Raw genomic sequence first — 17,330 nt, forward strand, 5'->3', positions numbered from 1 at the left:
AACAGTTTCAGTGAACTAGCTCAGTACCGTAAGTGCTAGGGTTCAGACACGCTCGTCTGCAGACTGTTTTCTTAGCATTTTCACTAGAGGAGATGTCAGTGGGAGCTCCTGCAGTCTTTCCACACCCATGCCTGGCCATCGCCTCAGGAAGGGTCCTCCGTCTCCAGCAGGAGTCCAAGGTGGTCCTCAGGAGGTCCTGCTGCATGCTTTATTCCAGGTGGCTCCTCGTGTAAAACCCTACACCAGGACCCAAGTTTCAAGCTCTCCTCCAGGGATTTATCAATCTCCTTTGAACTTCATAGGTGACCCTCACAGGCTTCTCACCTTGGGCTGTCCTACAGGCCATTACCCTGTCCCTCAGCATGCTAAATGCTCATTCCCAACCCCAAGTAATGGAGGGAGGTGATTCTCCATGACCTCAAACCTAGGTTCCAGCTGCATAGTAATACACAAGCATGCATTCATTCTAAAGTTAGATTAAATTCCCACTTTGATTGGCCAATATGTCAAAGCATTTCTGCAGGTAGGGTGATCAGATCACACAAGGCAGAGACAGATGTCATCCACATGACTCAGCTTAGCATCTTTTGTCCTTAGGAGGACTTAGCAGCTCCCAGCGATGCTATCTACATAAATCAGAGGCTTGACATATCAGAGAAGCATAGATTTTGCTATGACCTACCCTAAAATAATTGAGCATTTGCATCTATATGGAAAACTATGAAATAGTGTATATAAACTAACAAACTCTTTCCACTCTTTAAACCCTCAAAGTCTGACCTGCCAATGAGGAAGATAAGGAAGGTTAGGTTTATTTCTGTGTTTGGTTTCCAATGTTCAGAAAACCCATGTTTTCTCCATTTTCACACGTATTTCACACACGTGTATTTGAATGAGTATAACATATTATCCCATTCTACTCTTTCAAGGTAACATCTCTTTCCTCTCTATAAGTAAGATATTTATAAGTGTGTATATATTTGTGCATAGACACAGCATCAAATAGATATGCATCTATAAGTAGGATATTTGTGTGTGTGTGTGAATATACACATCATCCAATAGATACACATCATGGGAGATACAGTAAGTATTTTCCACAACATATTCTGTTAATTTCATTTACAACTTCTGTTTACCAGGAACTCAACCAGAATCGGTCATGCGGCTTACAGGATTCCCTCTATCTCTATTGAGCTGTGGTTGTCTGTTCACACAGAAAAATGGGTTCTGAAATACATAACTGATGGTTGAAAGTGAATGTAGAATTTGCCAATCATGGTTTTCAATGGGGTAGCCAGCTGGGCATTCTAAATGAAGGTCTTTGGATTTCAGTGTCTTAAGTCTCTCCATGAATGCATTTCGGTTTTCTACCTTGACTGTCAGCTCAGCAGCATTTTAGGAATTCATTTATTCATTATTTTTTCAGTATTAAAGCCAGATTATTGCTGAAGTCTGGAGTTGTCAATACAGAGACAGTCTATCTCCCTTCATTTATTCATTTTACCTTTTAATGGAATAATAATCACCTCACTTTCCCCATCCTTCTCCTCCCCCAGACCATCCCCTTTTTAGAAAGGGACCCTTTAGTTGCTAGAGCTAGGGTAGACTGTTTAGATTCTTAGAGAAACATTTCTACCACTTTATACTTAAGCTTTTGATCTATTTACTTTATTTCAACTCCTTTCCTTTGCTTCTTACTTCCAGAGATAACTTACATCCCCATTTTGAGTCTCTAGAATTTGCATTTTAAATTTGGTTTCTGTTCTCAGTGGAAAGTCTCAGTTTTCTTGCTTTATACCAAGACAAATATCCCTTGGCAATCTGACCCTCAGCTTCAAAAACCGTGTAGCTACTTTTTTCCTTTTAGAGTCTCCTCATTCTTGAGCTTCGTGATTTTAAAAATGTCTTGGTTGTTTTTCAAGCATCCCCAGGAGACTGAAATCAGATGCGAGTGTTCAATTCACTGTATTTACCCATGACAACATTTCAAAATAACATACTTTACAAAGACTGTGAACAAATACAGCATTGTGAACTGTATAAAATAAATGAGTCCAAAATATAAAATAGCAATTTAAATGAAACTGGGAAATAATTCAGATATCACAAGAAATTATTGCTGTATTGCCCCATAGGTGAAAACTCCATGTTATTTTATTTTCCAAAATTATAAGATATAAGGGAAAGTCATGGAAAATACCCCCAAAAGTGATTTCTAGAACAGTTTAGTAATCCTGTGAATGACAATTCTTTATCCTTAAGGCTAAAAGATAACAATATTATCAAGTGATGAGGACTTCCCTTGATCTATCATGTAACTAGTGCTTCCATAATGAAGCATCAAAAGAAAATAAGATGAGGTTATACTAAGAACGTGGGCAACTCAACATGTGAATGAGTTAGGAGAAAAGATTCAATTGTCTTCTGAAAAATAAGTTATAATTTCTACTTGTGAAACAAGAGGCAGATGAGGACTGGGTGACACCTGAGTGTCCCTTACTTCTTCAATCCCTGTTAATGTCTGCCTTGTCACGGGAACTTCATTCTCCAAGGAAGCCAAGTGCTCAGCCTCGCCTACCAGTCGTTTCTCTTGTGACTGCTCCTCTTGTTCTGCCCAGGCAGGTGGAATATGAATGGTTTATATACACCTCTTCCAAAGTCTTTAATTTTCTGCCTCATTAGAAAGCAGAATCAAAAAAAAAAACAGTTTAAATTACTAAGGAGCCCTGAAAACAGAGGGAAGGCAATTAAGAATACAGGCCTCCGCAATTCATTTAGATGCTAAGAAACTATTAGTTTCAATTATAGAGCATTAGGGTAGGGTTCAGAAGAGCTAATTAGTTTATGCTAGATGACTGTTTCTTAGTGTAGCTTAAAGCCAGTTCATTTACAGCTAGGAGTAATTGTTTAAAATAATTGTGTTTTGCTAAAGTTCTTAAAAATCCTCCCAAAACAAAGTACTTGTAAATTTACCTCTTAGCTTAAAGAGAAGAAAATTAGGGTGGCAAATAACTGTTTAGGCATTAAAGGTACTAAGCATGTTTTGTAACACTTATTTATTGGTGTGTGTGTGTGTGTGTGTGTGTGTGTATGTGTGTGTGTGTGTGTGTTCACATGCACACCTATGTGTGTTGGTACATTTGTGGAGGCCAGAGGAAAAATTGTTGGAGTCTGTGCCTCCTCCTCTCGTGTGGATCCCAGGGATTGGGCTCAGGTCGTCAGGGTTAGTGCCAAGCATCCTTACCAGCTGAGCCATCTCAGCTGCAAGTTAGTTTTACCAGTGAAATCATTTGAATTACTAAGACCGTTTTTTTTTTTTGAAGAAATTGTGTGGTGAGGAGACACATTAACCACCCAGCTTCTTCTTATCATGGCAAGACTATACCCTCTTCTAGTTTTATATTTTAAAAATTAATCACCCATATATTAGATTTTTACAATGGAAATATATAAAATATAAGCAAAGCAAGTTTAAGGAGTCTCGTGGCAGCCTTTATAGACAAGTGAAATCATGATTTTTCTCAAAATGAATTCCAGACTAAAACACTGAGTATGCTCTTGAGATAAAATTTAACTGAGCAACGCTCTGTCTGAAATTAATAACAAACAATTCAATAGTGACAAGAAATGTCTTGCATGAGCTGACAGATTCCTAATCCGCTGTCTCAGACTGAGCTGAAGATGCTCAGCTGTTTGGGAATAGTTTGAGACATCAGGTTAGAAACATCCTTTATAATATATGAGCTTCATAAAGACATGGTAATAGTTCTTACTTAAATGATCAGCTTAAATGAGTAAATTCCGTAATTCCAAAACAAAGTCCACAATCCCTAATGAAAAGCTCTGCTACAGAGAATGTTGAGCCAGGTGTGTTGGAGTAGCAGCCAGAACCCCAGGCGTTCAAGGGTAGCCTGAACTGCATGAGACCCTTAATCAAATATGTTTTTACTTAAAAAATAAAATGAAGAGGGAACCGGAGAGATGGCTCAGAGGTTAAGAGCACTGACTGCTTTTCCAGAGATCCTAATTTCAGTTCCCAGCAACTAACTACATGGTGGCTCACAACCGTCTATAATGAGATCTGGTGCCCTCCTCTGTCATGCAGGCAAAACACTGTATACATAATAAATAAGTAAATAAATCTTTTAAAAAATAAAATAAAATAAAGAATGCTTAGTTAACTTAGTTAATAATATACCATGTTCAGAAGCTGATTTTAAATGGAAAATTCTTATTCATATTTTCATACTTATAGTCTTTGAACTTTTTTTTATGGTTCTTCCAAGTTTCATTAGCACACCAGTTTTCTTGGTTCTACTTGTGTTTGGGGGGGGGGGTGTCATATGTCTGTGTGCAGGGCAGGAAGCGATTGGCTGGGATACGTCCCATGTGACCAAGTGCCTGCACACAGGCCACAGAGGATGTCAAATGTCCTCCTCTACCACCCTCCATCTTACTCCCTGGGACATGGTCTTTCACTGAACCTAGACTTTGCATTCTCTGCTAGGCAGATCGCTAGACGTCCAAGTGATCTCCTGTCTCTGACCTCTGAGCACTCGGGTTACAGATGCACACAAGCCTTCGCAGCTTTTACAGGAGGGCCAAGGGTCTGAACTGGAGTCCACACGCTTGTGCAGCAATCACTGTTACCCACCGAGTCATCTCCCTAAGCCCATCTGACATGTTAACTTTCAGTTTTGTATACTCACTTTCATCTCAAAGTCCCACGACATTAATAACTGTCAAAGACTTAGCAGTTACACCCCACTGCACCTACTGTAAAGGTGCTTTCGTGAGCTGATGGTGAGTCCCTGAGAGGGTGTGTTCGCTTAATGTTCTCTGTCATCACTGGACATTTTCTCTGGAACCCGTATACATAGTGTTGTGCTCCAGGCAGTCTGTTAAATGAATAAGTGGCAATGCCTTTGATGTGCCCTTTGGGAAAGCATCTTGTGTTAAAGGACTTAATTCACAAAGATGTATCCCTCAGAGCCTAACAAAAACAACTTCATGCAATTGATTCTTTGTTTTATAAAAACACAGCCGTCAGACCAGTTGGTATATAATATGTGCTTAAATCAGTAACTGAATTTTTTTTCAACTTCTTAGAAAAGTATTTGGAAATCATTTGACATAAAAACACTTCCATTTTGTGATGTATCTTTTTCTTTCACGAATGCAGAGAGAATGGCTGTGTTTCTGTCCCAACTTAAGCTGCCAGCAGCAATGCTGTCCGCTCAAGCTCAAGGGAGGCCTGGCCCACCGGGGAAGGATGGGTTACCTGGGCCCCCGGGAGACCCCGGGCCCCAAGGTAATGTACAAGTATAATATTGTATTTGCCAGGCTTTTAATCCTCAATATTTAAAACATGCTAATTGCAATTAAAACAGATGTGTGATATGTGTGTAATGACTTGTTGTGAACTATTTTGTTAATATTTTATTTTCTAGTGATAAATATTACTACTGCAAATTTAAAACTGATATGCCTGCTACTCTAAGTTCACCTTCATGAAATCCTGTGTAACAATAACATCAATGCTCTCTGTTGCTCTATTGTTATGCAGGATCCTAGAGTTGTTTCTGTCTCCATCTCACTGCCAGGCAAGGCTTCTCTTCAAAGAGTCTTAAAGAAACTGAAGAAAGAGTCAGGAAATTCTGCTACAATAGTCATTTGGGGCTAACACCTAATGGGGGGGCATTTAGAGTGATTGTGTAGTAGAGTTTTGTAGATGGTAACTTTTAAAGTATAGATATAATCTTCTTTTAACTTATATTCATTTCTGAGAATTTCATAAATGTATGCAGGGAAATATAATGATTTATATTCCCCATTCCCCATCCATGTTTCCCATGACCCCTCAATAGGCCCTCCCCAAGTTCCTGTCTGTCTTTTAATAACTCACTAAGTCCAGTTAGGGCTCCCCATATGTGCACAGGTGTAGAGCCATCCCCTAGGACCTACCGGTGGTCACATCATCCATTAGGGATGAGTCCTCTCTGTGCTTGGGAGGTAGAGACAGGCAAATCTCTGTGAGTTAAGGCCAGCCTGGCCTACAGAGCAAGTTCTGGGACAGGTTCCAAAGCTACACAGAGAAAGCCTGTCTCAAGAAACAAAACAAAACAAAACAAAATAAAACAAACAAAAAAGAATGAGTCCCCCTTCCCCAGCCACTGTCAATAGTTCCCTAGTAAGGGGCAGGGCCTGGGGGTCTTCTACTCCATCAATGCCAGAACTTTTAGATAGCTTAATCTTGGGTAGGTCTTGGGCAGGTAATGATAACTTATGATCTTTAAAGTGCTATCAGAACCCTTCAGCCAATGACCTTTGAGATGCTGGACCACTTTGGGAGTGGTCTTGGGTAATATAAATACAAATGTAAAAATGTGTGTACTCTCTCAACTGCTGGATTCAGTTCCTGTTCCCCATTCGTGCAGAGGATTGTCTACCCAAATTTAAAAAAAAAAAAAAACAACTTTATTATACTCCATTCTGAACTAGTGTGGGACTAATTTATTGAAAGTGTCTACATCTGGCGCCCAAGATGGGTTTATTGAAATCCTCTACCTTAAAGGATATTTTGTATGACTTCTAAAGTCTCTAAAGACAAACTTAAGTTGGAAAAAAAGGAAGTGTCCCACTGATGACAACTTGAAAAGACAAATGCTCTCAAATTTTGCTTGATTCGGTTATCCTGACACAGCTATTCTGTAAAAAATGTGGTTAGCAATCTGCAAACTGACTCGATAGGTCTGCATTCAGACGATTCATGAATTCTGACAGAGAAATGCCTAGTTAATATGTCTGAACCATGATAAACAAACTGACGGCAAAAGAAAACCTACTGCACCTGATAACTACGAAAGACATGAGTCACATCAAGTTAAATGGGAGGTCAGCATAAGAGTTGGCCTCTATGGTCATTTTCAAAACCACTATTGTTTCCTTAAATAGCTGCCAGGCCTCCTTATCCTTATTCCCCAGGGAAAACTGGGTGAGTGCGCATCTGCCCATTCTGCAACCCCATGGCGCAGGACAGTCAGATCCACAGCCCCATGATACAGGACAATCAGAAGTGATATGGAGTCAAGTCAAAGAAGGAGCTCAGTTTACTACTGTGAGCATCAGCTTATGTAGGTTAAGTGACATCATGTGATGTGGGGGTACCTCCAGCCAATGAGAGATAGCCAAGCCCTTCTTCTGGCTGGAGGGATGTCTACCTAGATATTGCTGTCTCATCCTCAGTAGCTTTGAGACTATCCCTCAAACTTAATTAATCTGGCTTTTCTTTGTCCTACAGGCCTTGAGGTACAGGCCCTGAGATAATTTTGGCCCAACAAATATCCATCTTCCATTTCTCTTAGGTCAGTAGGTTTGACTCAGAGTTGAAGAAAAGGGAAGTGTGTAGACTCATAGGTAGTCTTCTGTGTGTATACACTTATTTTTTTATAATTTAAATTTTTTCTTTTCTTTTTTTTACTCATTTTACACACCAATCACACTTCCCCCTCCCTCCCCTCCTCCCATCTCCCCCAATCCCCTACCCCCATCCACTCCTCAGAGAGGCTGTGGCCTCCTCCCATGGGGAGTCAACTAAGCCTGGCATATCAAGTTATGGCAGGACCAAGTCCCTCCCCATTTGCACTTATATAGGGTGACTATTATCTTTCATTCGTTGAGTCTCTTCTGAAGTCAGAATGAGTGAGAACTGGAAAGACCTCTAAATGCCATCTGAGCATATGCTACTCAAACCACATGAAGAATAAGCCAGGTTAATACCAGTAGAAAAATTCAGATGGATCCTTCAAACCTTTCTAGTCCAAGAGAATACACAAGATGGGAAATAGGGTGACCTGGTAAAACAGAGTTCCGACTGGAGTTGCCTTTCCCACACATGCTCATCGCTCCAGGCACCTTTCCAGGTGATCTGGAAGGTTCTGTCACGGGCAACTCTATGTCAAAAATGTCAGGGGGAGCAGTTGAAAACAAGACTCATATTCACTACACAGGCAACTAATCAAAAGAAGAGGAGCCGCCCTTTTGCAAGAGATTTTTGTGGCTTTAGCCTGCGGCTGTGTGTACATCACAGCATCACAGACTACGACTTCTAACAGAGATCTGAGTGCAATTCTTGAGTTTGAAGGAATTCCCCCACATGATTTCCAGTTTTCTTTAAGGCAAGATCTACTGAAGTGGACACAAATTCTGTCCCACCAGAGTTTCTGACAACAAACACACTTATAAGTTGTTGCCTCTGCTTGTTTCCCCCGTGGGGCTTCTGACAGTGAATATCGCTGTTTATTGACACTTCAACTCTTTGTAAAGTTAAATTTGCTGGAAATACAGCAGAAAAATAAAGTTTGCAGAGAGAGAGAGAGAGAGAGAGAGAGAGAGAGAGAGAGAGAGAGAGAGAGAGAGAGGTTGATTTGGTGTTCTTTTAAAAGAACTTTGCATGTAAGTTAGCAGAAGATGAGGAGGAGGATGGGGGAGGAAGAAGCAAAGGATCTAGTCTACCTATCCACTGCCATCAATTTTAAGAGGACAATACTGGGGATCGTTGCTCTTCTTTTTGAACTTTTAAACTTTAGGTAACAGCAGCTTCTAAGTCAAGGCAAACCCTTGTTTTTAATGCAGTGGCCCATAGACTGGTTGACAGTCCTAGGATAGTTCTGACTGAACAAAACAATTAGCAATGGTGTCCTTTGGAAACAAAAGGACAAGACTGTCAAAATGGCTGAAGGGTTCAGCAGTCAGTTAGTGAACCAGAACCAGGGAAGCTGAGCACTCTGTGTGTGTGTGTGTCTGTCTGTCTGTCTGTCCATATGAAAGCAACACCCTCAGAATCCAGGCTATTTTCTGAGCTCATGCTGTGTACACTGCTGCTTCTCTCATCATATATTAATCTTCTATTTCATATTTATAATATAGTAAAGATAAATACCAAGTTGGATACAATAAAACATGGAGGATCTTACAGATACACAGCTAATATATAAAGTACCAACAAACCAAGCTTTTAATAATGAGAATTTTGGTACTATAGATATATCCTTAAATATGTTGTTCCTATCTCCTCTTATATGTTTATGATAGGTGTGTGAGCTCTCTTCAACAGAAATTCTGATGGAGTCTACATACAAAAAATAGGAAAGAAATATACAGAAATAAATTCTATTTCATATGAGAACAAGACAGCATAACAATATAGACTCTATGAAATGAAATAATCAATTAATTAAATGAAATAAAAGGAACAAACAACTCACAATTTCAAGGTTGGCAAAATAGAAATTTGAGTCAAATCAGTTAAGATAACAACACAAATATGCTTTACTGTGACCGTTTATAAATGTAAAGGACCGGAAATTTTATCTGCCACATTGTGAAAGATTGAGAAGTCTCCAAAGTACTTACAATGCATTTTTAAAGATTTATTATTATTATTAGTTTGTTTTTTTGTTTTTTTTTTTTTTTGCTTTTGTTTTTTGAGACAGAGTTTCTCTGTGCAACAGCCCTGACTGTCTTGGAATTAGCTTTGAAGATTAGACTGGCCTTGAGCTCACAGAGATTCACCTGCCTCTGCCTCCCAAGTGCTGATTAAAGGTGTGGGCCACCCCTGTAGGGCCTATTTTTATTATTTTTAAAAGTAAGACTCACTATCAAAAGCTTGGTTTGTTTTAACTTTAGATATTAGCTGCATAGTTATCAGATCCTTCATGCATTACTGTACTCATTTGTGTCTCATGTTTGATAATGTGAAATGAATATTAATGTATAATGAGTGAAGAATCAACATGCCTCAGAACACAGGACTTCCACGAGCATGCCAGTGTTGAATACTCATGTTTTCTTATCTCTCTTTGTGTTTATCTCTCACCCAGGCTACCGAGGACAGAAGGGGGAAAGAGGAGAACCTGGGATTGGGCTGCCAGGGAGTCCAGGCCTTCCTGGATCTTCAGGTAATAGACATATTATCTTTATGCATGCAGGCCTCTAAAAGATGAGCCTCTTCCCCGCCCCCCCCACCCGCCCCCGTGGGCCTTACCCGTTCAGCTGAATGGCCTATGGCGGGTGTGTGTGTGGGGGGGGGGGGAGACACGGACAGGCAGGATCGCATGTGAGCGGCATTCTCACGGTGTATTTTATTTCATCGGCAGCAGGTTTGCCAGGTTCACCAGGGGCCCCAGGGCCTCAAGGACCCCCAGGCCCCAGTGGAAGGTGTAATCCAGAAGACTGCCTCTATCCTATGACTTCTGCCCAGCAGAAGGCAGGTGGAAAATGAACACTACAGAGAAGACTCGTTCCTGGTGAGATCGCCGTGCCATTGGAGCCGTTGATCCGTGCCTTACAGCCACGTGCTGTCAAGGCCTATGATTTCTGGATCGGTTTTCTTTGCTTTTTTTTTTTTTTTTTTTTTTTTTGCCTCTGATGTGGCGCAAACGTCTGAAGCCACCATCTGAATCCTATCCTGACAGTAATTGGAAGTCAGTATTTTCAGATGTTTCCCAACTTCGTTCTGTGTGATTTTGCTTTACTGTGGCCATGAGTTCTACTCAGTTTCGTATGAAAATGCAAGCGAGCCTGTCACGGGTTCTTCAGAAGAAATCCCATGAGGTGATATGGGCCACAGACGACATACGATTTGTGAACTCATCAACATGGTTAGACTTTGATTTCTGAACTTGAATTTTTGAAATTTATATTGATATTTTCTTCATATTTAAATTTACAATTGTTGCTTGAAAGTCATTTTTCTGCTCTTTTGAGATTGAGACAGCATATTACTGCTGTTGATTGTCCTATGACTGATTTTTTATGAGAAGTCTTATACCATTCTACATTCATTCTATTTATACAGAAAAATAGGCAATAAGAGATCCACTTTTAAGTTATTTTTCAAATGACAAACTATGGGAGACTCTTTATCAGGGAGCCCCCAAACTGAGCATAGCTAACCGTCGAAATGACTTTGCGTCTTCCTTGCTGTGAGCTCAATTTGAAGTACTCCTCATGACATTGAACATATGCTACAAGAGAAAGAAGGAACCAAACTAACCCTATGCTCACTTCAATGAGTCTCCAGTGATGGAGAAAATGGTTTTTCCCTAAGAGGTGTTTGGTGGTAAAGTCAAAGTACCAAGTCTTTGGATTTTTACAAACTTTAGTAGCCTGGCAAGACTTTTGTGCTCTTTCATAAATTATTTCTGACTTTGTGATCCCCAGACCCACCATTAGGGCAAAGCACAGGACTTGTAGTGACAGAAACAGAAGAGTCCTCGCCTTGCAAAGTGAGGGTGAAGTGCCAGCCAATGAATAGGTGGAGCACACACCATCCTAAGGAGAATCATGGATGTCTGTTTAGAAAGAGTCCGGTTCTGCAAAGAAAACATGAAGATTCTACGTGAAAGGCACTCCATGCTTACAGTGTTCTGGGTTTGGAGATTTCACTCAGTTGTAGAGCACTTTCCTGGTAAGCTCAAGGCCTTGGGTTCCATCCTCAGCTCCGGGGGAGAAAATAAATAAACAAACATATGCTCTAAAAGAAAGCAAAACTCCAGTGGGGTTAGCTGAATTATCCAACAGTATTTTATACTCCCTACCCATTCATTGTTTGGAGCAACTTTTTGTTGCTTGTCTAGAATATTTAGCACAAGGACAGACGTTGCTGGGATCTAATTCATTGGATTTCCCCGGAAGCTGAGTGCACACCACCAGAGCCCTCGGGTCACAGAGACTAATTCACACCTCAAGGAGCAGCACATATTCCACAGGATAGGACGGTGTTTTCTACCTACTAATTAAAGCAGGCAGTGAATTTAGGAAAGCAAGCCCCCTGAGAGTGGGGAAAGCTGTGAAGGGTTTTCCCGGGAAGCATGCCTGACGTAAGGCAGAGTTTGTTCAAACGCACCCATAATTTGAACTGGCTTTCCTTACAAATAGATGAGCTGCTGGCCGGGTGCCGTCAACATAATTGTGCATAAATATAGCTTTTTAGGTATTTAATATTGAGTTTTCGCTGTGTATTTCCATCCAAGTTTATTTATTTTCCAAATCTACTTTATTTATTCCCAATGTTTTAAACATTTTGTTGCTTATTCTTTTATTTTCTTTCTTATGCAATACCTGCAATGGTGCTGTGTTTTAAACTCATGCAATTGGAAGATGCAGACATTTGTATATGTATCTTCATAATCAAACGACAGTCTACCCCCCCATGTACATAAGGTGAAAAGATGGTGCTATGTGTATATTTTGAGCTTTCAATTTGTTAACTTTTCTGAAAACTTACAAAATACCTGGCACATATTAATTTACTTGAATTTGCTGTAAAGCTAAGACTTTTATATGTTTTCAAAGATTATTTTTCATATTAATTGACAAGCTATTTATCCTTTTGCTTTTTGGTTTATTCAAACATATTTATTTCATAATTTTAATATTTTCATGAACATGTGACTGGTGATCAATGCATTTGGGTTTTTTTATTGATCAGTTCATATGTATAAAAAGATTTCTTGTTTTGTAAATTATATTCAATTGCATTCACTTCAGTTCCACAGAACAGAAACCTTTCTTATAAGTGGTATAGTTATTATTTTTCCTTTTTCTAATTTCTGTGATTGTGAGGCTGACTTATTTCTGTTTCAAGGATTTAGATTGATTCATGTGACTTGAGGAGGGGATAAATGTTACATGATACATATTGAGAGTGACCTGTCACCATGATTCAAGCTCATTTTTAAACTGGGGCATGTGACGAAGTCTGATGTAACCAGAGAGAGGGGCCTGAGATTACATAGCACAAACCCTCACTCATCTTGGAAAGTTGTTTTTCTTTTTTGGCCTCAGCTCTATTTATAACAAAGGGCTACAAGGAACACTCAGTCTAACTAGCATAACAAAGAGATTGGCAGGTGCTCAACCCTTCGATAAAAATAAACAGGATAATTTGGTCCCCCAAGTAGAATAGGAAATGTCCCTCTAAATAACCATTTCTTTCATTAAAAAAAATAATTAAAAAACTGTTTACTTCGGGTGTTGTCTTTAGCAAGAAGAAGAATTATTAGTTTTCTCTCATTCGTACTACACATATGTTTAAATACAAAATAATTATAGGCCATGATGACAATATTACAACTGGTTTTTTCCCATCAACAAGGATTTTAGGATTCTTTTTAAATTTTATGCCAGTTCAGGTAGCAATTTTAGTTAGAAATGTTCCTATGTAGAGAAGATCTATTCCCAGTTCATTTTGCTGGCTTTTACAGTCAAAAGAAAAGAGAGAAGAATGACCTTTCCACATGAAAGCGTTGACCATTACTTCCAATCACAACAGAAGCAGTCTGGCTTGAGATTTTCCACATCTTACCTTGATCAGAGCCATTTAAAGACTTTGACCTCTTGTGCTTTTTTTTCTGTCTTTCACGATATAGTTGAAGATTGAAATTTTGCCTACTACGAAGCTTAAGGAATTACTCCACAATATACTGCCTATACAAATTACCATTTGATTCTGAGTTTATAAGCAATTTCTATGGCTATGTCTTAGATATGGTTCAGCTCTTCAGCATTTCTGAGAAACTTATTACATACCTCCTTTGTCCACAAGATGGTGTTGGCGGCAGTTTGTTCAGAACTGAACAGACTCCCAGAAGTCTAAACCCTAAAAAAGTTTGGTGAACAACTAAGCCAGACATTGGCCTTTGCACTTTTGTTTTGTAAATATTCTTTGTTATTCATTTAATTAATTTGCGTTTTTCAGAATTTTCAGTAGCTTTATGAAGCAGGCACAATAGCTTTTGGTTTGTTGGTTGTCTCATTTGTATTTATTTATTATGTGTATACCTATATGCGACATGTGAATTTGCTATAAGGCTGTCTTATGACACTTTTGCATTTTGGTGACTAATGTGCACACACTAAGTATTCCTCCCGCCTTGCAGACAGGGCAGGTGTCCCTCTGACAAATGAAACACATTTAGCTTAGCACAAGGAGCTATTTACACATTACACAATGTCTAAACTCCTTATTGCTCAAGATAAATTTGCAATTAAATTTGTACAATGTCTATTTTTCTAGAAATATGTCACCCTTTACAAAAATAAGTAAGAAAACTGATTTTCAAAATGCCATCCTTTTTATTTTAAATGCCATCCTTCTTCTAGTGTTGGTAGCACTAGCTCAAGACTGAGAATTGGGTGCAGTGATGTTGAGGTGATTTGAATGACCCAGAAAAAAGCTGAACAGATTTGACACTTGCCCTTGTCCTTAACTTACTTTCTACACTTGTCTTGACGTATCTACCACACCAAGACACACGGTGTTTTCTCTCCTGGCTTCAGAGTGGGACATACTCTCCCTTTGTATTCCTCTCATCTCAGAGATTAAAGAACCTCTATGAGGAGAATCCCAGGAGAGTTTTAATTATCGCCCTTTAAGTCGTGTGCATCAGAGTAATGTTGTAGCCCATTGACTTGTATTTCTTCATCATCAGTGTGTAAAGTGGCGTTTGTTGGATTAAACATATTCAATGAGTAGGAGTTCCAGGACACCGAAAAAGAGGTTATTTCTGTTTCTATTTACTAGTGTAGCTGGAGCTACCACAGCAACATGTCACTGAACCAAGTCATGACTTTGTTCATCAGTTTGGTTTGATTGAATGCAGCTCCAAGCAGACCCAGAGAACACTGATTCAGGCAAGCAAATCAGCAAGAAAATAATTATCCGAAAGACAAAGAGGAAACTTAGTCTAGCAAGAAACAGCTACACAGAAAAATTTTCAAGTTTGATTTCAGTAGTGATGTATGGTTTGACTGAAGATGTCAGCTGGTTACTTCACAGGCTTGCCCAAAGTGAATGCTGGAAATGGAAGCATCACTAAACTCCGGACTAACTGCTCAGCATGTAACAAGAGTCTGGGCGTTGCTTGACCATAACAAGCTGACAGGCATCAACATTAATTTTACAACTTTTTATTTTGCTTTGGTTCTTAAGGTGTATTTAAAGGATAAATACTTGTAGTGAATTTGAATTCAGATTGTATTATGGACTATTTTATAACTATTTATTTTTAAAATAACACTTGGGATGTATTTTTCTCCATTTTGTTTGTGCACTATCTTACTTCATCAGCTATTTAAGGTTGAGTTTTATTACACTCACTTCAAGTGGAATGCTCCTCACTTATAATAAATCCCAGTGAATATACGCTTGTCGGCCTTGGTTCCTCTCGCTTTATTATGCGTCAGGAATGCCTCGCCTCTCTCAGCAATAAAGGAATCCACTCTAAATCAGGGACCTCTAAGGTGCAATTCTTAACACTGTCTACACTTCCGTCCTTCTCCATGGCTGAAGCTCCACCCCAGTTCTGTTCTGTTAGCTCTTAGCCACGCTGAGGCTTTACAGTCACCCTCACTCCAAGAGCAAGCCCACAGCGTCCGTGGAGCCCGGGACTGCTCTACTGGAGGTTCAGTGTCTACCACACTGGCCTCACAGTTTGAATTTATGACCTTCCTCCCTGGCAAACTATGCAAAGCCCGGTGTATTGATTTCAGATGAGAATTATAAACAGAAACAGAAGTAAGAGTGAGTCCAAAATGATGTTCTCTTCTAACAGAAGTTAAAATCAAGATGGACTTCTTGCTAGAGAGAACTCTTAGAAAGCTAAGATGAGTCGTGACTAACGTTCCTCCTATAATAAGTTTCTTAGCATGGCAATACATATTTAAATATATAGTATGTTTTCTAACAGAAATTAATTAAATCAAAATATGCCAGTGGCTTTATATGTCTATATGGACTAGCTAATGGCTTAAACAATTCTTAACTATCCTTACCTTCATATTCCCTTACAATAAATTAAGTGGGTGCTCTCTAACAAGTATTGTCTTCTCACATGCAACTGTGAACCTGGAGACCAAATAAAAACACATCAAAATAAACTTGAAAAAGAAGACATGGATCCCAAAACGTTCCTTGGAGTCAATTCCTTCCATTTTTTTCTCTTCAGTTACAAATGTAGAATGAACGGCAGCACACAAAAGCATGGGAAACAGAAAGTTAGTGTAACTTGACAGTTTTTAAGACACAAATATTTATCAGACAGCTCCCTCTTGCCAATAACCAGATCTATCAAGCATGCTACAGGTATTTGGATAACCTTCTCAATGCCATTTGAGCGCGTGTATTGCATATACAATATTATAAATGGCCGACTTGTATTTAATATTTACTGAGCCATTGATACTTAATGTTCAACATCAGAAGTTGATAAAAACAATTTAAGTACACAACTGGACAGTATTTTACTACACAAAAATCATAACCTATAAGGCCTAAGCACGAATATTGTCTTAGAGTTTTAGACTATTTATGGCCATTTTCCATTTGTAACAAAAGAAATAGCTCACTAACGTCTCATTTTTAGTGCCATTTATATACTCCCTTCCCGAGGGTTACCAGCATGCTTAAAGGTAATTCTCTTGCTATTTGGGATTATTTGTGTTAGGGGAGATTTTTCACCAATATTGGTTAACTTCAAACGTGGAGATTTTATACCTCAGAAACAATATACCTCCAAAATGAAATAATTCAATTGTAAGTGATCTTTGAAGCAGGGATTTAAATTAAGCACATTTGGGGTCAGATCTGATAATGTTTAAGGGTAGCAATATTGGTTTAACCAGTTTGAAATATAAAATATTCTACATGGGTCACCAAACTGTATGATATGACTACTTATTCATACTCTTCTGGCAAACAGAAGACAATTATCCAAAATCATCAACAAATATATGTGCTCAGACTAGAAAATTATTTTCATACTTATTTAACCAGCCTGTTGGTTATTAGGATTACACATCAAATCATCCCGCCTTGGAAGCATGAGTAGAAAGAAACCAGAAATCATTTGCTCTTGACTAATATGCCAGTTTCTCAGCAACTTCAGCTGTCTACACATTCCCCTTTTGACACGTTCTCTGATCGACACTATCCAATCTCTAAAGCACATCAAGGAAGATGTGGAGATCTCTCTTTGCTAGGGATGCATAGTAGGCCTGCCTGGTTTAGCAGCTGTCTTTCACGGGGAGCATTCACTAGGCACATTTTTTTTTGCAAGTTTTTCATCAAATATTAGTGCTTCCCGTCAACTGTTTCATTTAACTGAGATTTACAGTGGGTTGGTTGTTCCTGCCATTTGGGATGTGCTAGTTTTGCATAAGCTGTCTGTAAGTGGCTGTCCCCAACATTACTGTACCTGTGGGTCTTGTTGTCCTGCCTCAATATGCATCAAGTTTGTGTAACAGTTGGGTGAACTGATATTTGA

At 39.1% G+C, this 17,330-nt stretch overlaps 1 protein-coding gene across 1 annotated transcript in view; it reads left to right on the forward strand.

Moving 5' to 3' along the window:
* Positions 1-10,335, forward strand: part of Col19a1 (collagen type XIX alpha 1 chain) — a 307,873-nt gene extending 297,538 nt beyond the window's left edge. The window contains exons 47-49 of the mRNA XM_041655913.1: positions 5,186-5,314; positions 9,885-9,962; positions 10,161-10,335. Of these exons, the coding sequence (XP_041511847.1) occupies positions 5,186-5,314; positions 9,885-9,962; positions 10,161-10,285 (332 nt within the window). The 3' untranslated portion in view covers positions 10,286-10,335. The remainder of the gene's footprint in view (positions 1-5,185; positions 5,315-9,884; positions 9,963-10,160) is intronic.
* The last annotated feature ends 6,995 nt before the right edge of the window (positions 10,336-17,330 follow it).

The sequence above is a fragment of the Microtus oregoni genome, unplaced genomic scaffold (assembly GCF_018167655.1).
Source record: "Microtus oregoni isolate MIOR12 unplaced genomic scaffold, Mior012 000007F_ref0000211, whole genome shotgun sequence".
Lineage (NCBI taxonomy): Eukaryota > Metazoa > Chordata > Mammalia > Rodentia > Cricetidae > Microtus > Microtus oregoni.